The sequence below is a fragment of the Nannobrachium achirus genome (genome assembly GCF_963921795.1).
Source record: "Nannobrachium achirus genome assembly, chromosome: 16".
NCBI classification, from domain to species: Eukaryota; Metazoa; Chordata; class Actinopteri; order Myctophiformes; family Myctophidae; genus Nannobrachium; species Nannobrachium achirus.
This window is the reverse complement of record NC_137823.1, coordinates 32,469,087-32,496,397: the sequence shown is the minus strand read 5'-3', so window position 1 is coordinate 32,496,397 and position 27,311 is coordinate 32,469,087. Positions and strand designations below refer to the sequence as shown.

The following is a 27,311-nucleotide window of genomic DNA, read 5'->3' as shown; positions in this document are numbered from 1 at the left end:
AAAAACGTTTCTAAAACCTAAAAAGTGCTATCTAGCTTCATGTATGGTCATTATATGATATAGGCCTAATTGTATACATTTGTATTTGTATTAATATTAATATTATTATTAGGCCTAGTATTATTATTATTATAGATGATGATGATATGATGGTGATGATAATGTATAATAATAGCCTAATTATGTAATTTTGAATAATAATGTAGGGCTATACGGGAGATAAGGAAGGAATACAGTTTATGAATTGAGAGACCAATAAAACAAACCAAAAAAAGAAGAAGAAAAAAAAACGATACTCGAGTCTAACACAAGAGTGCCCCAGCAGTCTGTCTACCCACTCCTCAAACTACTAGACCATCCACCACAACCACAGAGCTGTCCTGTCCTAGCAGCCTGCAGCAGCATCCATCCCTTCCTTCCACCGCTGCTCACATGAAACCTATGGGGCCACAGTTTAGAGAACACTCAGCAACAACAACATTACTCCAGCAAAGTTCATTCTCATGTTCCGACCACCTGAGGCTTACAACAACCTACAGGGCAAGGCAGAAGAAGCGATTTGGTGCGTGCGTCCATCCAGGGGATTTCTTTTAAACAGCCTGTCTGTCAACGAGCGAACGCAGCATGCAAGTGATAACGTGCGCTCTGTTTACACTCGTCACGTTGCCTGTCAATACCTTGGCGGAGCCTGAGTTTTGCCCAGACAAAATCTGCGAATGCTCCGAGTACTGGAAGACTTACACCATCTCCTGCTTTGACATCGATCACCTGCCCAGGTTTCCTGCCAGCACGGAGACGTTGTAAGTAGCCTACTGAAAACTGTCCAAATACATAGGTATATAAATGTAGCTGCTGTGTGTAAATTTAAGAATGTTTGCATTCTAATGCATTGATTGATTGATTGAAGACTTTATTAGAAGTTTGCATATAAAAAAAGTACAGTTTCATGACGGTACAGTTCACTGGTACAAGGTCAACTAAAAGGAGATCCTAGGAAAGCATGCACTTGGCTTATTTACACAGGAAACCATTGAAGTAACACAGAAGAAAGAAAGAAAGATAGTGTGTGTGTTTGTGTGTGTGTGTGTGTGTGTGTGTGTGTGTGTGTGTGTGTGTGTGTGTGTGTGCGTGCGTGCGTGCGTGCGTGCGTGCGTGTGTGTGGAGAGAGAGAGAGAGAGAGAGAGAGAGGAAATCCAGAACACAGGTCCCTTAACTCAGCTAGCTTTACTGAGTCTTATTCTGCATTGAGACATAGGCTATACGTACTGTAGCTGAGCTCTTAGATTTGGACCGAACCTGGACCTGATCAGGCTGTTGCTTTCAGAGATGAACATAGGCTATAATGAATAAGCAGTGTATCTGTTCATATGCAATAACACATTACTGTGTGGACAGTGCCGAACTTCTTAATACTATTAGTCAACGTTGCAGGCAGCTACACCTGCTCTGAATAATGAAGCATACAGTTTGTGGAAAAGGTGTGCAATTTATTTACCTGTTCCTGTGATCATGCTTTAGTATGTTTTAACATATTCACCATTACATCTGCATGAGACTTTCCTTTTTAACAAAGCTTTTGCTTAGCTTTTTAGCTTTTTAAAACTTTGCCCCCTTTAACTTGTTTTAACTTGCTTTGACTATTTTATGCAAATGTCTTATCTTGTGTTTTTTTTCCTTTCTTTCTTTATACTGTAGCATTTTGAGGTTTGTTGTCAAATGTAAAGTGCAATTCAAATACAATGTATTATTATTATTAGGACAATATACTACCCCAGAATTCTGAAGTCATGATAGGGCTGGCAGATACGTAGAACATGTATGTTAACCCATTTAGACCAGGAACGTAACTATACCTTTCAATTCGTTAACCCCTTTTGGGGTTGTTGTTCATATGTAGCCTACATTATACGTTTTTTGTAATTTTTGAATAAACATTTGAAGTTTTTCAGATTTAGAAGGCGAGAACTGAATAAAAAAAGAAAAGATAATTTTGTATATTTATAATACTTTTACTCGGTGATAGAGTTCTCAAATTCTTCCCGAACGCGACACTGCCCGACCCGACATTTTCGGGCCGGGTAGGGCCTAAAATATATGATAATTAGTTGGGCCGGGCCGGCCCAGTAGGGCCGGGCCTTAATTTCCAGGCCCGTTGGGGACTCTATTAAGTAACTATTACTGAAACATTCACTGCATGGGTCATAGGAAACCTTTCAGCTTTGAGACGTACAGTACTTCACTTACTTAACGTCAATAGGCTAACCTTCCATCTTATTATAGCCTTCTATGCTATGGCATGGTGAAATCCCTTTCTACCTTAATGGAATTACAGCCATTTCAAAAACACATTGACCACTGGTCACTCCTAGTCGTCACACAATAAGTCAGACGAATGGCAACGAAATATCTGACATGTAAGAATGTACAGTAATAATGGCAGAAGCCTATGATTGTTCACATCTGCGATGTCTGTGTTATAAATATAAAATTGAATTGAATTTGTCTAGCTAAAATAATTTGAAAAGTAGTCCCCGAACTATGGTTAATAACCATTGGATCTGTCTCGTTGGATTGGATGGGATTTGTGGCATTACTTTTGTACCCCCAAAAAGTCAGTCAAGGATTTGGGCAGCAGACATGATGTAATACCTTGTCAGGATCACTCCATCAAGACCTGTGCAAATGTAGTGGCGTTATAAACTTTATAAAAGGAAGAAATACCCCCACACACACACTGCATAATACGCTCACAATATTTAAAGCTATAGACAACCCACTACACTCCACATCACACTCCTCTGTGTGGCATAAGGTTCCTTATTTCCCTGAGTTACTTCTAGAAAGTACAGGTAGCACTCTTGCTGTTTGCACCACTGTAAGCATCTGTTTAGGAAAGAAAGTAATTTATAACTACCAGTATATGAAAATGGAAGGAACTGAAATATATAGCCACCCTGAGTTGATAGATTATTTCATAATCTAATAATTATTTCATAATTTCATAATTTCTTTATTATTTTTTTTATAATCTCTGTGGTTTCTTTAGTATTATTGATCTACATAAAAATGTTAGCAATATCACCTTTTATTAGTTGTTTTCAGGAATGTCAGTAAATAAACACATTAAATATTGGGAGCGTATTGTTCAGTGTGTGGATATTTCATCCTTTTGTAGTTCTTAATCCTGCACCTGAATGTGGGCTGGATGTGTAGTGAACTTCCCTAAGTTCCCTTTTACCCCCTTTTTTATTTTGCATTTATAACCTGTGTGCTCAAATACTCTACTGTATATAGATGTTATGAAACGTAGACCAACCAGTTGACCGTGGTCTGGTATGATGGAAACACATGTTCTTCGGAAGCACCCAGAGGCTGATGGGGAAACACAGAATTGGAAAAGACACAAATGGCAACCTTCTTGAACGTTAACATTAACCGAGTATACTTAAGATGGACAGGCCTAGAACTCTGCTAAAAAACCTGAGATGGGAATAACCAAATCGTTGCACTGCCTGAGACTAATTAAACATTTATGAGGGCCTATTATGGAATAGTTTGACTGAAAATTCCTTTGGCAGTTGCTGAACATTCCAGCTCTGAGTGTCATGCGATGTCCAACACATGAAAGACATGCTTGTTGCATGAGACCTACGGACATTCCCATTCTATCTGTGTGAAAATAACGTGTGTGTTCCAGTCCCTGCCATTGATTAAAGCCAGAGGATGGGAGTGGCATTACAGGATTTGAGACAAACAGTTAAAAAACAAGACAGGGTCTATACTAGCGTGGCATCCACGTGTATCTCGGACTTCATGTTGCCAGCCTATGACATCAGAAATCCAGGGACGTGCTGGCCATTGGGAAAAGCGGGACAACTCCCGAACGGCCGGTTCATTCCCAGCCGGTCCAGGCCAGCCATTAGGAAAAAAATTAAAATAAAATGTAGGCCTTCGTTCCATTTTGGGGGCTGGGCGGCCAACAAAGTAAATCGTCACTGTTGGGCAGAAACCTCGTATCTCCAAGTTTCAAATTTGTAATTCTTTTCACAAAGCAAAGCCCTGCTTCATCATACAAGGCCGTCGCACAAAAGTAGTGAAAACAGCAGATCTACAAGCACACAACGCCTCGCGGTGCAAGGCGTTGTGTGCTTGTAAATCGGCTGTTTTCACTAGTTTAAATCATTTTCAAAATGATAAATACAAAACAAACGGTTTTGGACATCCGACAACAACGACATATAACTCATGTAATTGGCCCACTGGCTTGTCACTTGTCATGATCTGAAATGGCAAATCTTTGAGTAGTAGCAGCGCTATATAGAGAGATCTCTCTCTAGTGCGCAATGAGGGCCTCTCCAACTCTTTTTCCCGGGCTGAATCAAGGGCCCAGCATGTCCCTGCAGAAATCCATGATACCTCCATGACATATGACTCCATATTTTGGCAAAGTTTCAGTCCAATCAAACCGGCTGCCATTATAACATTCAGAATATGTAAAACATATGTGAAAAGACGTTACAGGGAGTTAATTAGATTAGATTAAGTGTCTTTATTATCCACAAGGGAAAATAGCTTTGCTCGGGTCAATGCATACATTCAAGTCAAGACAATACATTAAATATACACCACAATTAAAACACCTGCAGCAAAGTACTTCAATTCTATAAAAGGTAAACTAATTGTACATTTAAAAGGGAAAGCAATATCCTCTCCAGACTTGTGGAACACCCATAATGTGGGCCTACTCCTACCCTATTCCTTGGCCTACTGGTGGCGCTTTGTGAGATTAGCCTCAGACACAAAGACAGACTCGCAGAGCCATTTCTAGACGGTTTGCCACAGAGCCAAAATGTGGATAGCAAGCAGGTCTAATGTCCCAACTCTGGTTACTTACTGCACATCAGGGACAAGAAGTATGTAAAAGAACAGATTCAGAAGGTTCAATCAACTGTATAGGGATCACTTGAGGCTAACCAGACACTTTGTTAACTATATATTTTAAGGGAAGCGTGAGACAAACAACTTCACCTGTACGCAGGGGTTGACACTAAGGTCTCAGTGGCCCTTGCCAGTCTGGCAAGTACAGGTCAAGTTCTACTTGCCCAAATGTCATGCCCACTTGCCCAGAAAGTCTAAATGAAAATTCATGTTAAATCCAATCGACAGTCACTTTGAAAGTCTGAATGAGCGCAAATGCTAAACGGTAGGTAAATGTAACTGAATGGACTATAGAGTTACAAATTGATGAATTAACATGTGACTCTCGCCCACTCATAAATGAAGGTCTATACACAATGTATGTCTGTGAGAATTCTTCAGTTCTTCAATACCTTATCACTTCCATTCGCTCTGGGCTGGTTTAGCTGTACATTACATTGTATTCTAATGTAACAAATATAGCTTTTTTTTTCTTCTTCATTGTACATAATAGCTGTTCATAATAGCTGGGATTGTTTGTTTTTGTTCAGGTCTTTTGAGAAAGTCATTAAAATATTACATAATCTTCTACGTATTGTGATAAAGTATTTTCCCATTTTTAAAAGTGCATTACAGTCAATGGATGTAATTATCTGAACTTGACAGACTGTTCTAACTATACTTTATGAGCATTACTGATTATTACTTATTATAAATTACAATGTGTAAATATTTTTTAAGTACCAGTAGCCACAATATCATATATCATCACAACATCATGGAAGTATTTGGTCAAAAACATTGAGAAAGACACATTTTTGGACACTGCTCCTACAGATTTTGCCCTAAAATCACGCGAACCGGTACACAGTAGTCGTGTCATCAAAATGCATCTGTCCCATCTAGCGCCACCATCTGGCCGATTTTTGAAAAACAAATTTTTGGACACTGCTCCTACAGAATTTGCCCTAAAATCACACAAAGTGATACACAGTATCTCTACAGTCATGTCATCAACATGGATCTGTCCCATTTCACATATTCCCTCCTGATTTGCTACCATTGCCTACCAAAGTTATCTCCCGATTAGGGAGTCTTACTGGTGATATTTGATTTTGAACAGATCGCCCGGCCCTTTCTGTCCACCCCCTCATCTTCCACGTTATTTAGTCTGACGCCACTCCTCCCTTGACCCCAGCCCACCCCTCTCTCCGACGCCACCTTGCATCGCCCTCGCATGGCACCTATCACATGAGATTATCCTCTGGCCAGTGCTCCAATTCAGATGTCCCTGTGTTCCAGACGTCCCCACGATGCCATCACATTCCTGGACAAAAATGTTTATCCAAGGCCCACCGGTGGGAAGAGAAAGACATGAAAGCCTTCCCCGGCCGCCGCCAAGTCCTGGCCCGGCCTTACCCCGGCTAAAAATATCTCCAAAACAGATTCAAAATAGGACTGGCATGGCCTTCTGTCTGGCCTGGTTTGGCTGACCCCTGCACTGGATTTAGGCTGTCCAGGCAGGTGAGGCGTGAGGAGGCTTGAATGTGGCGTCCACACTAGGGATGGGACGCGATATTATCGTTTATCGTGATAAAAAAACACTCACAATAATCGTATCGTGGAGATTTAGTTTATCGTGATATCGTCCTCCGTCATACACTGGGATCAATTCACCTTTTATTTGCCGAGCTGCATATCCGGTACCACTTAAACCCTCTAGAATAATTATAGATTTACCAATTATTGGTAAAAGGTACTTATAATAGACATACTCGAGTCGATGCAGTCTTTTTTTCACTCTCTATCAAATGTCTTTGCCATAAAATAGCCGATCTACAATCGAGATTTCTTTTGCCACAATAATCGTGATATGAAATTTTCATAGTGTCCCATCCCTAGTCCACACACACACACACACACACACACACACACACACACACACACACACACACACACACACACACACGCACACACACGCACGCACGCCGAAGAATGCTTGACCCCGTGGCCTGGCCCACGCCAGCACGGTGGCACCACTTTCAACCTGGCATCGCCACTTTGGGCATGTCATTATATTGTCAAAAAGAAATGTCAGAAATAGCACAAAAAAAACTGCTTGAGGTGGTAGAGCGGCTGTTTTCACCTTTTGTCATACAACAAAATAGTTTAAGGGCAAACCTCATGAACCCTCGCGTCCCTATTCTGGGCATGTCTCATAATATAGGCAAACGTTCGCTGAAAACGGGCGTTGTGAGCTCGTAGATTGGCTGTGTTCGGTGAAGAGATTTCAGTGCAGACAGAAAAAATCAAACCTCGGTTCGAAGTGGAGCGGTGAATCTGTGTGTGTGTGTGTGTGTGTGTGTGTGTGTGTGTGTGTGTGTGTGTGTGTGTGTGTGTGTGTGTGGTGTGTGTGTGTGTGTGTGTGTGTGTGTGTGTGTTTGTGCCTGCACAACAGCGCCCCTCCTTTAACTTGTGTGGCCACTCAAGGTATTGCCATGCTACGGACATACCCAGCCAGCCAGCCAGCCAGCCAGCCACATAGCCAGCCAGCCACAGACATACCTGTCGATTGGGAGCGCTTTCACCGCTCCAAAAAGTAGGGGGCCACGTACAGACCCCTGGGGGACCCAGGTCAACAAAGCATAAAGGGTTTAAGTGGTTAAGTGGTTAACTCTGCTGACTCAGGCCAGTGCAGCATGTCAGTCAGTCCCTGAGCGCTGCTAGCTGTCTGACTTGAGGACGTTTGTTTTCTTGCAGACGAGGTGGTGATTGTCACGATGATTGTGTCGATATACCGTACAATACGAAGTCTGCGATTCTATTGTGTTCCTGAAAGTTAGGTTGAAATGTCGTGCGTGAAGCAAACTGTGCTAAACATTCAAGTTGTCAAATGTAATTTAATAGCATTCTTGAACGTGTAGGGAATGTCTAGGTGTGCGGGGTGTGTGTGTGTGTGTGTGTGTGTGTGTGTGTGTGTGTGTGTGTGTGTGTGTGTGTGTGTGTGTTTGTCTTTGTCTTTGTCTGTGGCTGTGCATGTCAGGGACGTGCTGGCTATTGGGAAAAGCGGGACAACTCCCGAACGTCCGGTTCATTCCTGGCCGGTCCAGGCCGGCCATTAGGAGGGAAAAAAATTAAATAAAATGTCAGCCTTCGTTCCATTTTGGGGGCTAGGCGGCCAACAAAGTAAATCGTCACTGTCGGGCAGAAATCTCGTATCTCCAAGTTTCACATTTGTAAATTTGTTCGCAAAGCAAACACCCTGCTTCATCATACAAGTCCGATGCACAAAAGTAGTGAAAACAGCAGATCTACAAGCACACAACGCCTCGCACCAAGAGGCGTTGTGTGCTTGGAGATCGGCTGTTTTCACTACTTTAAATCGTTTTTAAAATGATAAATACAAAACAAACGGTTTTGGACGTACAAGGTTTCCACCCGACAACAACGAAATATAACTCATGTAATTGGCCCACTGGCTTGTCACTTGTCATGATCTGAAATGGCAAATATTTGAGTAGCAGCAGCTCTATAGCGCGCAATGAGGGCCTCTCCAACTATTTTTCCCAGACTGAATCAGGGGCCCAGCATGTCCCTGGTGCACGTGTGCGTGTGCGTGCTCGGAGCGTGCGAGTGCGTGCGTGCATGGTTGCTCCATGTGTCGATGCGTAACAGAGAGAGGTGGAAAGGAAAGCACAGACGCTCTTAAAAGCCTGCGTAGCGTGACTCCTGGCTGCGCCTGGACGACGCATTCAAATACAATATTTACCTTTTACAGCACATTTCTCAAACACCCGGAGAGGGCTCCATTCGAGAATAATTAACCTATTCAGAACGGGTACACTATATTGTGTATCATTATTTTATGCTTTAACGATTGAAAAATAGCAGATATACAAGCTCACAGCGCGGCACCGAGTGCCGCGCTGCGAGCTTGTAGATCTGCTATTTTTGAAAAATCGTGAAAATTTGAATTTTGACCCGATTCTGTAAGTGTCTTTTGAATCCTTCTAAGATTTTTTGAAAAACCCATGTTTATATGTCAGCAATCTGGCCAGCCATCGTCAAAGAAAAGGTCCTTTTCACTTAAATGGAGCTCAGTTAGTCAGTTCTTGAGAGACAACTATGTCAGTGGTTCTCAAACCTTTTCATGTGAAGGACCCCCAAAATGATATTTATTTGGCCAAGGACCCCCATCTCAAAATATTTAGTTCCAGGGACCGCTTTGAAAATACATAATTCAAAGATTTGCACACATTTTCAGAACTTTTTTCAAAAATAGCAGATCTACAAGCTCGCAATATCTGCTATTTTTCACTGGTTAAAGCATTCAATAATTCTAAACCCTAAATGGGTTAAGGGAGGGGGAAAAAGCACTTCAATACAAGAGGGGGGGGGGGGGGGAACTACAATAGATCCAGTCTTTCAAAGACCTCACAATCCTTGGATTCCTGGCAGTAACACATGACTGAGATAACTCATTGGATTCAGGCACCGACACATCGTCGGCGGACCTCTCATTGACTTAGACTAGGGATGAAATTGTCCAATTAATCCCGTTGCTGTTTCCTGAGTGGTCACAGATGAGTGCGGAGATTAATCCTAAAACTAGAGGTGCATGGGACATTCAAGTTGATGAGCTGTAGCTAAGGTTCTTGGAAATACTGACAACTACGCTGCTAATAATCATGGACTGTGTAATGGAACCGTTCAGGGTTACTTGACATTCTACAGTAATTAGATTAGGGGCACAGTCAGTGGGATCTATTTTATAGTTCAAATTAGAATGAAATGGTTGTTATAATACATAATGTTGTATTATACACATTCACTTCTATCCTCTTTAACCACATAAACCCTATAGGGCAAATCTTCCATGAAAATAGCAAAGCTACCTATCTGTAGAGGGGGAGAAAGGAGTGGACCAAGTACAGAGTATAAGTCTTTAATTTTACCCTATGCATTTCAATACAATATATTGAACCATTTTGACGAGGAACATTAACGACTTTCCCCTGAGAGGACTTTAGATTCTGAAAGTCCTGCTTAAGCACTTAAACGCTATATTTCATGCCCCCTGGGGGTCTGTACTGTACTTGGCTTGGCATTTTCCCTCTCTGGGACATCTCTTTGCCAAAAGCTGATCTACAAGCTCACAATGTGTCACGTTGGGATGTGTTGCGAGTATTGTGAGTGTGACATGCCCAGATTATGGGACGGCAGGCTACGGTTCAGGTAGTTAGAAATTTGCATAACAGAGCCTCTCTACCATTCACCCCAAGGTGTCACACTTAGAGCTCTCAACGGGCCTGAAAATTAAGGCCCGGCCCTAACTGGGCACTAACTGGGCCTGCCCGAGGCCCTACCCAGCCCGACTAGTTAGCATACATGTTAGGCCCTACCTGGCCCGAAAACATCGGGTCGGGTCGAGTATGGTCGGGTTTGGAAAGAATTTAGTAATAAAATAATAAAAAAATATATATTTTCTTTTTTCATTGAGCCCGAGGCCCTACCCGGCCCGACTAAGTAGCATACATTTTAGGCCCTACAATACCCTAATTGTCAGGTTCAGGTATGGCCGGGATCGGGCTGAATTTGAGAACTCTAGTCACACTTCAGAAAGTGAGAGAAATTAAGGACAGAGTCCTCAGGAAACAGAGCTATTTTGTCTGCCCATCGCTGACACCATTACCAATTATGTGGTTTCTCCTCACTTCAAACTCAATTCCTGACCTGTTTGTTTCTTGGCACACTATCTGAAGTGACAAATTAGTGGGAGGGGGGGGGGGGTAATTTTCCCCCCGCAAAGCCTGTGACATGGCTTTGCCAGGCTTCCCCCTGCGCTCCCAGGGAAATGCATGCTGATTATTCCATTTAGGCCTAGAATTATTCAATTATTTAGCTATTGAAAAATAGCAGATATACAAGCTCACAGCGCGGCACCGAGTGCCGCGCTGCAAGCTTGTAGATCTGCTATTTTTGAAAAAAGTTGTGGAAAAAGTGTGCAAATCTTTGAACATTTGCATTTTTAAAGCGAACGTTTGTGTCTCAAATTTTGCTTCTGGGTGGTCCCAGGAACTAAGTATTTTGAGCTGACATAGTAGTCTCTCAAGAACAGACCAACTGAGCTCCAGTTAAGCGAAAAGGACCTTTTTTTTTACGATGGCTGGCCAGATTGCTGACATAGAAACATAGGTTTTTTTCCAAGAACCTTAAGAAGGATTCAAAAGACACTTATAGAATTGGGTAAAAATTCAAATTTTCATGTTTTAAAAAAAATAGCAGATCTAGCTATCTGCGATTTTTCAATAGTTAAAGCATAAAATAATGATACACTATAATGTGTACCCGTTCTAAATAGGTTATTTGGGTTTGAGGCAGCGAGGAAACTGCATGAGTCGTCGTCAGGGGGGGGCTTTAGTGTTGGGGGCCTGCTCTGTGTCGCTCTGTTTGTTTGGGTTTGTCAAAATGCAGAGTGCCATGCTCCGCTTTTACCGTCTAAACCCCCCTGCCTCCCCATGTGATCCTGATCCAGGCCTGTAAGCCAGTTCTCAGCCCCTGAATTAGTCTATTGTTCCCCCCTAATGGACCAGGGGTGGTTAAAGATAGCAGCCTCCCGTTTTGATAAAAGTGCGGTTTTTGTTTTGTCCAGCAAGGGAAAGAGGGTATCATAGTACTGTCTGCTGGGATAAGCTATCACCGCGGTGTAGTATTTTAAAGTCAGAAAACGACAACATTATGTCATTAGCCGCGGTGAAGAGCCATCACCGCGGACCTAGACATCTATCTTCTGTTTTTACTTTCAGACATCTCCCCATCACCCCGTTCACTGATTGGTCGATCTTGACCAATCAGTGTGCCCCCTGGTTTCAGAGGCACAGTGACTGAGGCGCGGTGATAGGACTTCACCGTGAGTCTGTGACTATCACATTTTTAGGTGATGGCTTATCACCTAAAGTTTGAGGTGATGGCTCTTCACCTTGGACTCTGATAAAGCCTTAAGGGTGTGCGACAGGATAGCATCAACTGTGTATCTTGGTGCATCATCAGATTCTTACACAGTATTTATCCATTCATTTTTCTAAAGATTTGTTTTTGGCTTTTCTGGCTTTATTGATAGTTCAAGTGGAGATGGACAGGAAAGAGGGGTGACGGGGAGACACACAGCAAAGTTTGTCGGAAGCGGGACTCGAACTCTCAAGCCGCGTCAGGCTGCATTAGAGCCTACGGTATGTGGGACGCGCCTGGACCACTAGCCCTATCCCTTCATCTTAACGGAATTCACATCCAATAATCCTCTATCTTTCTGTTAAGATATTTTATTCATCCTACTTATTATTGCAAGGATACATATGACACGATTTATTGCTAGAGGCACCGGACACATGCCTCTCCAGAATAATCACGGGATCCATTTCAATCTCCTTCTTCCAACCCACCTACGGGTCTTGAACCCGGTCTTTGAAAAGCCCTGTCCTAAGCAGACCCAGGCCGTGTTTGGTTTGGCTGCGTTGCGGCCTTTTTGTCCAGTCCGATCCAAAGCTTTGTTTTCTCCCATATTCCTAGAAACATGGGGGGTTGGGGGGGTTACACTATGCACTTCAAAGAAGCCTTTTATCCAAGTGCAGAGGAAAGTTGAAACGGACAGTTTATCACTGCGGGGCAGTGATTGCCTATGTTCTGCAGATGGAAGATTCCATTTGATTCTTCTACTACACAATGGTATCTCCTGTTGTATGTTTTAAGGTACTGTATTGGGGGAAATAGGTGGAATATATATACACACACATATATAATGTCCCAAGAGCAGTCTAAACGTGTCTTAGATGTACACGTTCCCTGAGGGTGATGAACGTTCAGAAACTTGAATTGAACTTACAGGATTAAAACATTTATTTTAGTTATTAAGTTTCAAGTTTTCAAAAGATTTTTTCTTTAACCACTAGGCTATCGGCACCCCTGAACCTACAGAAAAAGTCAAAAGAGAAAATGGCAGTATTAACACTTCTGAAAGGCTCTCTTCTTGTCACTACTTTGTTGTTGTTCTGACCATACTGAACATACTATAATTGATGGCTATTTTCTCTCTCTTTTATTAACCAGATGGTTACTGGAGACACGGCTGTCCTTGGTGCCAGCGGATGCCTTCGCTCACATGGTCAACATCTCAAGGATGTGAGTGGTGAAATGATCCCATGAGATTACTCTGTTGCGTTCACTCCTTATTAACCTCCACTCAGACTCCAAATCGCCGTAGGCTAATGCACCTGGTGTCTCTCATCTGCCTGCTGTTTCCCTTAAAAGTGTGAAAACTGAAAACATCACGGACAGGGACGTGCTGGCCATTGGGAAAAGCGGGACAACTCCCGAACGGGCGGTTCATTCCCGGCCAGTCCAGGCCGGCCATTAGGAAAAGAATTTAAATAAAATGTCGGCCTTCGTTCCATTTTGGGGGCTGGGCGGCCAACAAAGTAAATTGTCACTGTCGGGCAGAAACCTTGTATCTCCAAGTTTCAAATGTATACATTTTTTCGCAAAGCAAAGCCCTGCTTCATCACACAAGCCTGTCGCACAAAAGTAGTGAAAACAGCAGATCTACAAGCACACAACGCCTCACGGTGCGAGGCGTTGTGTGCCTGTAGATCGGCTGTTTTCACTAGTTTAAATCATTTTTAAAATGATAAATATGAAACAAACGGTTTTGGACGTACAAGGTTTCCACCCGACAACGACGAAATATAACTCATGTAATTGGCCCACTGGCTTGTCACTTTGTCACAAATCTTTGAGTAGCAGCAGCGCTATAGAGAGAGATCTCTCTCTATAGCGCGCAATGAGGGCCTCTACAACTCTTTTTCCCGGGCTGAATCAGGGGCCCAGCATGTCCCTGCTCCCCACGGTGCTTGTCTCCCACCCAAGCAGGTGATGGTAACCTCTCTGTTTAGCGTCACCGGTGTCTGCTAATCACACTTGGAAACGCTAATGCGTTCCTAGAATATAGGAATGTTGGCGCTCCCGACCGCAGGAGCGCCCATGCACCGGCGGCGAGCAGACAAGGGCCCTTTGGGGTGTGTGTGTGTGTGGTGATTTAGCCAGACATCGGACAGAGGTGCTGGCTGTGGTAAAATATACAGCCGAGCCCTTGATCCGCAGCCCTGCGAGTCGGTCGTCCACGTCCAAGTCATGCGTGAGAAGACACAGAAGGTGCTTGTAAAGTTTTCTTTCAGACTCAGCCAGCAGACAGTGCTAACTTCCAGGGCTTGCAGTGACTTCCATTGTCCAACGTCCACTATCATTTTGAGCAGTGTTGTTTTTGACAGCAAATTTTGATTTAGTTTTAGTCATAGTCTTTTGAATAGTTTTAGTCATAATTTAGTCACCTGAAAAGTATTAGTTTTTGTCTAATTTTAGTCGACTAAATCTACAGTTGATTTAGTCGACTAAAATGTATTTTGGCAGGCGTTGATGGCATTGTAAAGACTGATTTTACACTTGGTTGTGTGCTGAAAATAGCAGATCTACAAGCTCACAACGCGTCGCGCTGCGACGCGTTGTGAGCTTGTAGATCTGCTATTTTCAGCACGCAACACCTGAGAGCAACCAAACATAAAATTACTCTCTTCTCCACCAGTCCCTCCCTAACGTTTTAGTTTTTATTTTGTTGACGAAATTGTCAATATATTTAGTCTTAGTTTTAGTCACCACAGCTTAGTTTTTGTTTAGTTTTTATTTAGTTTTGTCAGTGAAAAAAACACAGTCGACAAACATTTTTCGTCATAGTTTTAGTCGACGAAATCACCACTGATTTTGAGTGTCAAGCGGCAAATCACAACATGTTAGTAAGGTCGATGCTCTAAAAATGGTTTCCTCCAAAGTCTTGGGAAGACTGGAATGGCATGTATTGTGCTTAAGTTATTTGTAGCTATTAATACCTCGTAATAATGATCAAAGTGGTGCAGCATTATTCTGTTGCCCTATGGGTCCTACATAAAGACAGGGTTCTTTGTCATTTTTATGGAGATACCACGGTAAGGCCAAGGTTTATTTTATGAGCAATTATGTACACAGTAATTACCAAGTAATAACAAATGAAAGCAAGCAGTGACTGATGACTAGGTAATGTATATGTAGGGGCACATACCTGTAAAATTACCCATGGTTTAGAAGATTTAGCTAAGGTGGGCTGATAGTTTCAGGGAGCTTTTTTTTCCCTTTTTTTTAACCACATACTTTCACTGATTTTACGAAAACAGATCTTATGTGTCACTTTCAGGTACACTGACACACTGCCTCTTTTGTGCCATCACACGGGTCATGCGTGGACACTGAACAAACACATCATTATTTGGTGATTAGAAAGATGACTTGTGTATTTCATTTGATGGCCCATAAGGATAAATGTGGTTCTAACGTGACTCATGCTTGATTCCGTTTTAGATACATCTACGTGGACATGACACTGGAGAGGTTGGAGAGGCACTCGTTCTTCAACCTGAAGAGAATCACCCACATGTGAGTTGTTAAAAGTTATGCACTTTATTGAACCTTTCTGAGGTGCCCCCGTTGCCCGGGCGGAGAGGAAGAAATACGGCTCGACTTTGAACCTCGCTGACAGCAAGAGGAATGCGTTGATGCAAACATAGTTGAAAGCTACCGTGTCTGACAAGCACTCCGAATAACACCCCATCAACACTCCGTTTGGGAGCGGTTTTGGCTTCTAGAGCGGCCCATGAGATTCAGAAATCATCCTTTTGGTCGGACACCTGGGCTGACTGTGGCAGTTAGATAAGATAAGACAAGATTAGATAAGATCAGATAAAACGATAGGATTAAATATAGTTAGATTGCTGCGTAAATATTAGAGCAGGGGTCTTCAACAGGGGGTCCGGGACCCCTTGGGGGTCCTCGGAGTTACTACAGGGGGTCCTCCAAATCTTCGAGTGATAGAAACCTTTTTTTCCCTTTTCTATATTGACCACTTGAACCCTAGCGTCCATATTCAGACAACTTTAGGCAAAAATAGCAGATCTACTGCGAGGCGTTGTGAGCTTGTAGATCGTCTATTTTCGGCAAAGAGGTTTGGTTTAGAGGGGGAAAAAGAGCAGACTAAGTACAGAGTGAAAGGTCAAGTTTATTGTATTGACAGTTCAAGTGGTTAAATATCTGAAGACACAAATTGACATGAATCCAAAATACGCTGATGATTCTGCTGTCAAACGATGAAACCTGATGGTATCTATAGGTTGTGGGGGTTGTCTTCATCTCTCCCTCGACTCAGGCGTCCTTGGGCCGAAAACGTTGAAGACCCCTGCATTAGAGGAAAATGTCTGGTTCCGGTCCCTCAGCTATCGGTGTCGGTCTAAACAGACAGTTATAATACCCCCATGTTAGAAAGGAGAGGCGAAACCACAACCAATATGTGGTCCTGCTCTCCGTGCTCAAGTTCTTGTTCAAGTCTCTCAGGGGGGTAAAAGGTCCAGCATGCTGCAGCGTGCAGTGTACTCAATTATGGGATTGAGATTTACTATCGAGTTGCTGGGCGGACCACACATTATTCTCACTTGTCTGCAGCTCCTTGTACTTCACATATTTCACTGCAAGCTGTCGTGACCAGTCACGGCGTCCTCCTAAACAGTGTAATTGTTTGTGTGACTTGACTTAGCACGTGATTTGATAAATTAGCCTTTGTTTCCCTTTTTTTGCTCATTAGCACCCTCGATTATGAAAACACAGACAGAGATAACAAGACTGAACCCACGCTAGTGGAGAGAAAGGGGCCTGGTCCTGTTTTTGTTTTTCACTGGACCTCCAGTGCCAATTTCCCACTGATTGGTATGATGGTGGAGGGCCATTCCACAGATAATGGCATCTCTCTCAGGTTTCTTCTGGGGTCAGACACAAATTAATGCTCTGCTTCCTGTCAGGCTGCTTGCGGCTGACACCAGATGTGGATCTGCAGCGCTGCAGGGCTGAGGCAGTGTGTAGCCGGAGGGGGGAGAGACCTGCGAGACTCTTTGCAAACTCCAGCCTGAGCGCTGGTTTTCACAGCATCGCTCCTCAGACGCAGGCCGTCTAGAACAGTGGTCCTCAAACTTTTTCATGTCAAGGGCTCCCAAACTGACATGTATTTGGCCGCGGACGCCCGTCTGAAAATGTTTTGTCCCAGGGACCCCCAGAATATAATTCTTTTTCAAAAGAATTCAAAAATAGCAGATGTATAATTTCAATTTAATTTCTTTTCATTTCATTTCAATTCTTAGTTCCATATCTAAAATCATTGAAAAAGAATTCTACGAACAGGTTGCAAAGATATCTTGAAGAGAATAAACTGATTTATGAGTTCCAATCTGGCTTCAGAGAATCCCATTCCACTGACACATGCCTTCTCTATTTGTATGACTAAATCAAACGCAAGGTGGATTTGGGCAAATATTGCGGCATGGTCATGCTGGACCTCCAGAAGGCAATTGACACCATAAATCACTATTCTCCTGATTGAGACATTAAAAGCTATCAGTCTTGACAGCGCAGCAGTGAGCTGCAAGCTTACCTGATGGGGAGAGTCACAGGTGGCGGAGGTGAACGGTACCCTTCATAGTTAACATATTCACATTCTTTAAAAAAAAGTTGAGTTGCTTCAAAAACTGGCGAAATAACTATGTCTACAATGTATTCATTCAAAGTCAAATGAATTACCCACGCTACCAATGGTTTAGGGGTTGCACCAGCTGAAATAGTTCCAAGCAGGCAACTTAAAATGACACCTAGCACATAGCAGGGTGTAAAGTCCTCCGTAAAATACTCATTGTCACGGTGCGTTGGATAGCTTGAAGGATAAGGAGGAGTGAATTACGCCAGCTGTTTTGCATCGGCAACGCGTTCTCCGTGACAGATTACACCCCGTAGAAATGCATGATGACATAGTGTTGTTATACGCTCGCTTTCATCTTCCACGAGTGGAGATGCTGAGGATTACTGACCTACCAGAGACAAGTTCTGCGTACAATACTCTCGTATTCTCACCCCAAGAGTGATTGAGCACGACAGATAGGGATGGGGCGATATGAAAATTATTGTAACAAAAGAAATCGCGATTTACGATATTATCACGATAATCAAAATCCATTATCTTGGGGCGGAAAATTTGCCAAAAAATAGCAGATCTATTATCTCACAACGCGACGTGTTGTGAGCTTGTATATCGGCAATTTTTTGGCAAAGACATTTGATAAAGAGTATCGAGTACGTACAGTATAGCCTATTATAAATACCTTTGACCAATTATAGAGGGTTTAAGTGGTGCCGGATATGCAGCTCGGCAAATAAAAGGTGAATCGATCCCAGTGCATGACCCAGGACGATATCACGATGAATAAAATCTCCACGATACGATTATCGTGAGTGTTTCTTATCACGATAAACGTTAATATCGCGTATCATCCCATCACTACACGACAGGTTGTAAACTAACATCATATAAAAGAAAAACATTAGACAAAGTGGCTGTCAACACTACTACTGTACCACTCTGAGAGTGGTACAGTTAATTAAAATTTTATGATGAAGAATTCTCACCATCAGGCCTGGCATTTCGTCATTTTAGGGGCAAGGCCACGTGGCCTTTGATGTTGTCCATTGTTTGAGGGCACAAAGGCCAAATGCTAGGTCAGGAAGTCCATCAAATAAAACAAGATATTGGTCCATTGAAAGAATTAATTTAATTCTAAAGGGTTAAGTATGATTGCGACCGTCAGGGAGCAGTTTACTATGAAAACCTCCACCGGCCGTCCGTCCGTCCGTCCGTCCGTCCGTCCGTCCGTCACACGTCACACGTCACACCTTTGCCCTGCTCATATCTCCGCATCAGTATGACATCACACCACATGTGTACACAAACCTTTGTGTACGTTGCTGTGGCAACAGTCTGTTGTTGCTGGTCTGTTAGTGTACGTTAGCAACCACCTTAGCAACCATGGTTTTACCCTAGCAACCAACTGTTTACCATAGCAACCAACTGTTTACCCTAGCAACCATGTTTTTTTACCCTAGCAACCAACTGTTTACCATAGCAACCAGATACGCAGAGCAGGGATCTCCATATATGGGCATAAACAGGTGACATCACACTGATGTCAGATACTCAGAGCAGGGATTTCTCCATAATATATGGGCATAAAAGGGATTCTGTTAGGGATCTCCATATATGGGCATAAAAGGGATTCTGTTAGGGATCTCCATATATGGGCATACAAGGGATTCTGTTAGGGATCTCCATATATGGGCATAAAAGGGATTCTGTTAGGGATCTCCATATATGGGCATAAAAGGGATTCTGTTAGGGATCTCCATATATGGGCATAAAAGGGATTCTGTTAGGGATCTCCATATGTGGGCATAAAAGGGATTCTGTTAGGGATCTCCATATATGGGCATAAAAGGGATTCTGTTAGCTGTTAGTGATCTCCATATATGGAGATAACCTACGCATCACATTAAGTCTGACCTCACCAGCCCATCTTTGGGCATGAGCAACTTATGTCTCCATATATGGAGATATGATGACATCACACAGTCCTCAGCCGATGATGTGGCGTGATGTCATACAATACACAAACAAGCCCTACAGTATAAAGGGGCAATTCTTGCCAGGAAAGAAGCATTTCTTCGACTCAGACCTTATCGCCAGCGTTGGCTTATAGCAGCTGTCGGTAGGACCATATATGGATTCTGTTAGTGTGGATCTCCTAACAGGGCATCATCTGGGATACAATCCCTTTTATGCCCATATATGGAGATCCCTAACAGAATCCCTTTCATGCCCATATATGGAGATCCCTAACAGAATCCCTTTTATGCCCATATATGGAGATCCCTAACAGAATCCCTTTTATGCCCATATATGGAGATCCCTAACAGAATCCCTTTTATGCCCATATATGGAGATCCCTAACAGAATCCCTTGTATGCCCATATATGGAGATCCCTAACAGAATCCCTTTTATGCCCATATATGGAGATCCCTAACAGAATCCCTTTTATGCCCATATATTATGGAGAAATCCCTGCTCTGAGTATCTGACATCAGTGTGATGTCACCTGTTTATGCCCATATATGGAGATCCCTGCTCTGCGTATCTAGTTGCTATGGTAAACAGTTGGTTGCTAGGGTAAAAAAACATGGTTGCTATGGTAAACAGTTGGTTGCTAGGGTAAACAGTTGGTTGCTAGGGTAAAACCATGGTTGCTAAGGTGGTTGCTAACGTACACTAACAGACCAGCAACAACAGACTGTTGCCACAGCAACGTACACAAAGGTTTGTGTACACATGTGGTGTGATGTCATACTGATGCGGAGATATGAGCAGGGCAAAGGTGTGACGTGTGACGTGTGACCGACGGACGGACGGATGGACGGACGGACGGACGGACGGACGGACGGACGGACGGACGGACGGCCGGTGGAGGTTTTCATAGTAAACTGCTCCCTGACGGTCGCAATAAATTGGTATTTACAATCTGATCCATGCTCAGCCCTGCGCCAATCAAAGATACTTGGTTTAAAGGTCCATGAAACACAAAATCACTTTTTCTATAAATATATATTATATCAATGAGTCACTTGTGATAGGGAGCAGTGATATGGTTCAATTTGCCCATAGGCTTGGGGATTCAGAGCTTTCTGCTGTCTCTGTAGCTATTTCTGTGTACTTCCAGTTTCTAGGTCCAAAAGAAATCTTTCGCGCCACTCATTAAATATTAGCTATCAATGTTCTGTGGTGTAACGTGACGTAGGCATATCTAATTAATATTAACGTTTGTTTTACAGAGTCGTATCAAGGGGGGGCGTGGTTTCACTGTATGCTTGTTTGCCAGAGAGAAGAGCAGGCTCTCTCAACGGACAGTTACACTGTGTGGTGCCTGTGTTATTTTCTGTGTAGTGTAGCCTGTGTGTGTGTGTGTGTGTGTGTGTGTGTGTGTGTGTGTGTGTGTGTGTGTGTGTGTGTGTGTGTGTGTGTTTGCGTGCGTGTCGTGACAGTGCACGCACACACACAACATCCACACACGGAAAACAGCAGATCTACAAGCTCACAACGCGTCGCGAAAGCGACGCGCTGTGAGCTTGTATATCGGCTATGTATGTAGCCTAGCTAATAGCCGTAGAGCCGAAACCAACGTGTTTACATGGTTGAGAAGCTATTGCTGCTACGGCTGTTAGCTAGGCTACATAGCTACATAGCTAATATACAAGCTCACAACGAGCTTGTAGATCTGCTAGTTTTCGTGTGTGGACGATGTGTGTGTGCGCGCACTGTCATGACACACACACGCACGCACGCACGCACACACACACACACACAGTCACTCACACACACACACTACACAGCAAATAGCTATAGTGATAGCCTAGTAGCGTCCATTCTTCACTGGTTCCGTGGTCCATAGCTGGATAAAAGCTCAGACAGCTTGTTTGTAAAATACCTGCACATTTAAATTAGTTATGTAACCTGGAGTTGCCGAATCTTTATACTTTTTACACCTCCAATGGCTGGTTTTAAAAAATGTTTCCGAAATGGAACAGCAACTGCCCAGTGCCCACTGCTGACAGCTTCGCTCTGTCTCTCTCTGATTCTGATAGAAGACGCATTACTCCGCCCCTCGCCCCCACAACGGCAGATAACCACGCCTACATTTTAGAAATCTTTTCATATCTCAAGTCTGATAAAACAAATAAAGAGGCGGGGTTTCTGACCCCTTTAAAAATGTGGACTCAACAAAGGCATTGGTGTCTACATGACAAGAAAGAGACACGGGAGAAAGTGGTACAGTCAGCTGGGGCATTAAGGCCACTGTGGCCTCAGGGCATGCCATTTTTTGAGGGGCACAAGGCCAAACTGAGGGGCAACGACGGCCATGGCCTTCATGGCCTCCCTGAAATTCCTGTCCTGCTCACCATACAGATTCAACCATATAGAGTCTGCAGTACCCAAATCGTGTTATCATTTGATTGTTAATAAAACATGAAAGCCCTAATTTGCGGTATAATGACTCGAGGCAACAGCCGCGTCCCAGATTGATCAGCCAGCTTTTCACTGATTGGCCACGTAAAGTGTGTGTGTGTCTGTGACGTTTTGGACGTCCTATCAGGATGAATCTTACATCTCATCAACCAAACACAAGGCCATAGTTTTAATATCAAACTAATTCGTTTTTTGTTTAGTTTTTCACCCACATTCTATTATTTTTGGATAAGACAATATAAAAGACAAAAGACATACGAATGATGACATCTTGCACATGTTGCCAGATGTTATCTTGTGAAAAGAAGACTTCCGCACACCCAGTTCCTTTTACAAGCTGGTGCGTAGGCGACAAACAGTCGGTGAGATGAATCGATAAAGATGTAATCTTAAAAGAAAAAAGTTGTTTATCCCATTTGGACCGGGATACCCTTTACGTAACTATACCTTTCAAAACGGGAAACCCTTTTAGGGTAGTTGTTGCTACGTACAGTATACTGTGGTGGTTCGTTCAGACACCGCCCGCCAGGTAGGCCCCGCACGTCGGAGAAGCGCACCCTGGATGGGAGAGCGAGGCCCAGCAGAGCAACGCATGCTGTGGGCCAAGTCATTGAAGGGCGTTACCTGCCCGCACACATGCTTCATCAGGCACAAGCATATGCACCTGTGGGCTATTCCAAACACAGGGTGCATAAATAGAAGCCTCGCTCTCTCCGCCAGTCTGTGCTGGGACTCCGACAGGCGAACATGGGCAAACAGGCGGTAAAAAACCACCATACTTCTCCCTCCACCGCATATTTCTGTGTGAAGCGCATTATAGTAATGTCCTTTCTACTCATTACTTCTAGGCTGGACCGGGAGCGGACCGACACTGTGGAGTGTGTACCTTTCACTGAGGAGTGTGTACCTTTCACTGGAGAGTGAGTACTCGGGCGACCTATGGAGAAGGACTTGGAAAAGGACAAAGCAGCCTTACCAACCGGACCCCCAGGGAGCCACCACCCGTCCCGTTTTGTTGAGTAGATCTCACTTCCCTTTAAAACTTACCTTGTATCCGACAATTCTCTGGCCCTAGGTCCCTTAATCCCTGTGTTCGTTTTATTTAGAAGATAGAGAATTAGTCGGATTTAATTGAGAGCGGGCGCCCTACTTTACCTGTCACCTGTAGAGAGAAATACTCACCTATTACCTGTGGGAAAGAGATACTTTACCTGTCACCTATGGAGAAGAATACTCACCTATTACCTGTGGGAAAGAGATACTTTACCTGTCACCTGTAGAGAGGAATACTCACCTATCACCTGTGGGAAAGAAAGACTATGCTAGAGCCATACTCACCTGTTACCTGTGGGAAAGAAAGACTTTGCTAGAACCATACTCACCTATTACCTGTGGAAAGAAACCCCCCTAATTGACTCTTACCTACCCCTGGCCCCCCCGAAGAGGAGAGACGGCAGCCCCCGTCCGGGGAAGAACCTATGTTGACCTATTAATGATTATTTGAGTTATTCACATTTCTGTTGCATATTCATGCTACGTTGCATCATATTGCTGTTGTGAGTTAAGAACTGTTCAATAAATGCCCGAGTTGGCAACCCTGTTTACGCTCTCTTGTGTCTGGTTTGGGTTCAGTCACCACACATGGTGTGCAGAATACGGGTACTGAACCTCACCTAGACGCAATATGACAACCACACCGGCTTTAAATGCTCTGTTACAGAGCCAAGCCGAATTACAACAGGCGGTGACTAAACTGATCCAAATTGACCAAGACGTTAATCCCACACGACCGCCCGGGGAAGTTTTGACAAAGCTATCCCCCGAAGATGATATTGAAGCGTTCCTGGAGGTGTTCGAGCGCACCGCTGCCCGAGAGCGGTGGCCTGTCCCCGACTGGGGCGGGATCATTGCCCCATTTCTTTCTGGAGAAGCTCAACGAGTGTGCCGTGATCTCCCCCTGGCGGAGGCCCATGAGTACAGGCGCCTGAAAGCAGCTATTTTAGCTAGTCAAGGTTATAGTATGCCGGCCCGAGCCCAGCGCTTCCATGGTTGGAACATGCAAGCGGCGCTGCCGCCTCGGCCCCAAATAGCCGCTCTCCTCCGCCTAACACACGGCTGGCTGACTACGGCCGGTGACCCGCCACTGATTGAGAGGATTGTCATAGACAAATGTATACGCTCCCTGCCGCCTGATGCCCGCCGCTACGCCTCACAAGTAAGCCCAAGCTCTGTGGAGGCTCTTATTGCGCTCCTAGAGAATCACCAAGTGAGTACAGAGATGATGAAAAGTACAAGGTCGGAGATTCCCAGAGGGACAGGGGAGGTACGTTACAACCGGGACCGCTCGCGGCCCTCGGCTACTCCCCTGTCTCCCCCTGCTACGAAACGAGCCGCCACAGAGCAGACTGCCCGAAGCCAGCCGCAGATGACACGCCGGTGCTACGTCTGCGGAAAAGGTGATCATATCGCATGGTTCTGTCCGGATCGGGACCGGGATGTATCCATGCCCTCCGCCGCCGCGGCTTCTGACGGCCGGCGCCCCTGTCTGCACTCAGGGAGCCAACAGCCGCGCCACTATAACCTGCCGGTGAAAATCGAAGGGGTGGACACCCGGGCTCTACTAGACTCGGGGAGCGTTGTCACGCTGGTCCACGCTAGCTATGCCGGGCGGTCCACCTCCAGCCGGATGCCGGTCAGCTGTGTACACGGGATGTATGGTCCTATCCGGTGACGCTGATCCGCGTACAGACAACCAGAGGAGATGTTGATGTGGAGGCTGGCATCGTCCCCAACCTACCGGTCCCCTTGCTCATCGGCACGGACTGTGTGCTGTTTGAAAGACATTGGAACCCGGGTGGCGGTGGCCCGCCTCACCCGCGACGGAGAAGAAGGATCCGGCCGGGTCCCCGGGGGAGAAACCCCTTACCCGCGTGACTCCTCGCCAGACGAGGAGTCACCAAGAGACGAACCCGAAGCGGACGAGCCGCCCCGGGGCCCCTCATCCGAGGACCCCGAGCCGGTGAGATGGCCCGACTTCCCCGAAGAGGAGGATGAGAGCTCCGTGCTCAGAGGAGACTTTGCCACACAGCAGTGGAGTGACCCGAACTTAGAGAATGCTCGGAAAAACATCAGTGCAGTTGACGGAAAACTATGTGACGGGGTGAGTGAACTAATTTCCCCATATTTCTTTGTACGGAGAGATTTATTATATCGAGGGTGGCAGAATAACACTGGGGTCATTGTAGAACAACTGCTCGTGCCAAAAGACTATGTGACTAGAGTGTTGTACCTGGCCCATACTCACCAGCTGGGGGCGCACCTAGGCATTAAAAAAACTAGCGATCGAATTAATGCACGGTTTTATTGGCCGGGAATAAAGCGGGCAGTAGAAGACTTCTGTAAAGGATGCGGTGTTTGCCAGCTCACCGCACCCCGTCCCTTCCAGCGTAATCCACTCATCCCCATTCCGATAATTTCCACTCCGTTCAGCCGCATTGGCATGGACATAGTTGGCCCCCTCCCCAAGTCAGCCCGGGGGCACAAATATATATTAGTCATTGTGGACTATGCAACTCGGTACCCCGAGGCAATACCATTGAGAGCCGCTACAGCCAGAGCAGTGGCGCACAAGCTCTTTATGCTATTCAGCCGAGTTGGAATAGCCGATGCCATTTTATCGGATCAAGGCACCTGCTTCATGTCTCGCGTCATCACTGAACTCTATAAATGGTTAAGAATAGATAAGATAAAGACCTCTATCTTTCACCCGCAATCGGACGGATTAGTTGAACGTTTTAATAAAAGTTTAAAGCAAATGTTAAAGAAGTTGATCGATATAGATGGCAAAGATTGGGATCGCTTGATTCCCTTCGTCTTGTTCGCCATACGGGAGGTGCCACAAGCGTCCACGGGGTTTTCCCCCTTTGAGTTACTATACGGACGGCAGCCACGGGGGTTACTGGACATAGCGAAGGAAACATGGGAAAGCCAGCCATCTCCTCACCGCTCTGTCATTGACCATATTGAACAGTTGCAGGAGAGAGCCAAGAAGGTCTGGCCGCTCGTCCGTGAACACATGGAGCAAGCTCAACGCGCCCAGTGCAAAGTGTACAACAGAGGCGCCACGCTGCGGAGCTTTGAGGTGGGCGAAAAGGTACTAGTGCTCATTCCCACCAGTGAATGCAAATTCCTCGCAAAATGGCAGGGCCCTTATGAAATTGTGGAGAAGCTTGGCCCTGTGAACTACCGGGTGCGCCAAGTAGGGCGGCGGAAAACCATGCAAATATACCATATCAATCTATTGAAAAAGTGGCACGCCGCTCCTCCTGTCGCTCTCCCGGCTTTACTAACCACTCTCTCCTCCCAGAACCCGCCGCCAGTCCCTATCGGAGAGGAACTGTCCCCGGCTCAGGTGAAAGATATACGCGAGCTCCTGAACAGAAATGCAGACCGATTCTCAGAGCTGCCGGGCCGAACCCACGCTATAAAGCACGACATCCAAACCCTTCCGGGGAAAATAGTGCGGCAGCGGCCTTACCGCATCCCGGAGGCCAGGCGAGGAGCCATGAAAGAGGAGGTAAAAAGCATGCTACAGCTGGGAGTAATAGAGGAATCACACAGTGCCTGGTCAAGCCCCATCGTGCTGGTCCCTAAACCGGACGGCACGATCCGATTCTGTAATGATTTCCGAAAGTTAAATGAGATATCAAATTTTGATGCGTACCCCATGCCCAGGGTAGACGAATTAATTGAGCGGCTAGGTCCCGCTCGATTCGTAAGTACGCTAGATTTGACAAAAGGCTATTGGCAAGTGCCCCTAACAAACAAAACGAAAGAGAAAACGGCCTTTTCTACCCCTGAAGGGCTGTTCCAATATACAGTCTTACCCTTTGGCGTGCATGGCGCTCCCGCGACATTTCAGAGACTCATGGACCGAGTGTTAAGGCCTCACCATCTTTATGCAGCAGCATATTTAGATGACATTGTGATCCACAGCAGCACCTGGGAGAATCACCTCCATCACATCGAGGCGGTCCTGGAAGCCCTTCGCAGAGCGGGTCTGACCGCCAATGCCAAGAAATGCCGCATAGGTCTGTATGAGACCGAATATTTGGGTTTCACTATTGGGCGGGGGTGTGTAAAACCCCAGCTACGTAAAGTGGAACGAATACGGGAGTGACCCAAACCCGTCAACAAGAAGCAGTTAAAGTCATTCTTGGGAATAATGTCTTATTATAATAAGTTCATAAACAATTATGCTACTGTTGCAGCTCCTTTGTACGAGATGACCCGACAAAGTCGGCCCAATGTGCTGCACTGGACAGAGGAGACGGAGGCCGTCTTCCGAGGCCTCAAACTGAAGCTCTGTGATGAGCC

General features: G+C 44.9%; 1 protein-coding gene across 1 annotated transcript in view; it reads left to right on the top strand.

The window, feature by feature from the left end:
• Positions 1–624: 624 nt before the first annotated feature.
• tshr (thyroid stimulating hormone receptor) overlaps positions 625–27,311 on the top strand; it is a gene marked incomplete at both ends in the record, with an annotated part of 65,203 nt that continues 38,516 nt past the window's right edge. The window contains 3 exons of the mRNA XM_080744866.1: positions 625–800; positions 13,021–13,092; positions 15,355–15,429. Coding sequence (XP_080600992.1) covers positions 625–800; positions 13,021–13,092; positions 15,355–15,429 — 323 coding nt within the window. The remainder of the gene's footprint in view (positions 801–13,020; positions 13,093–15,354; positions 15,430–27,311) is intronic.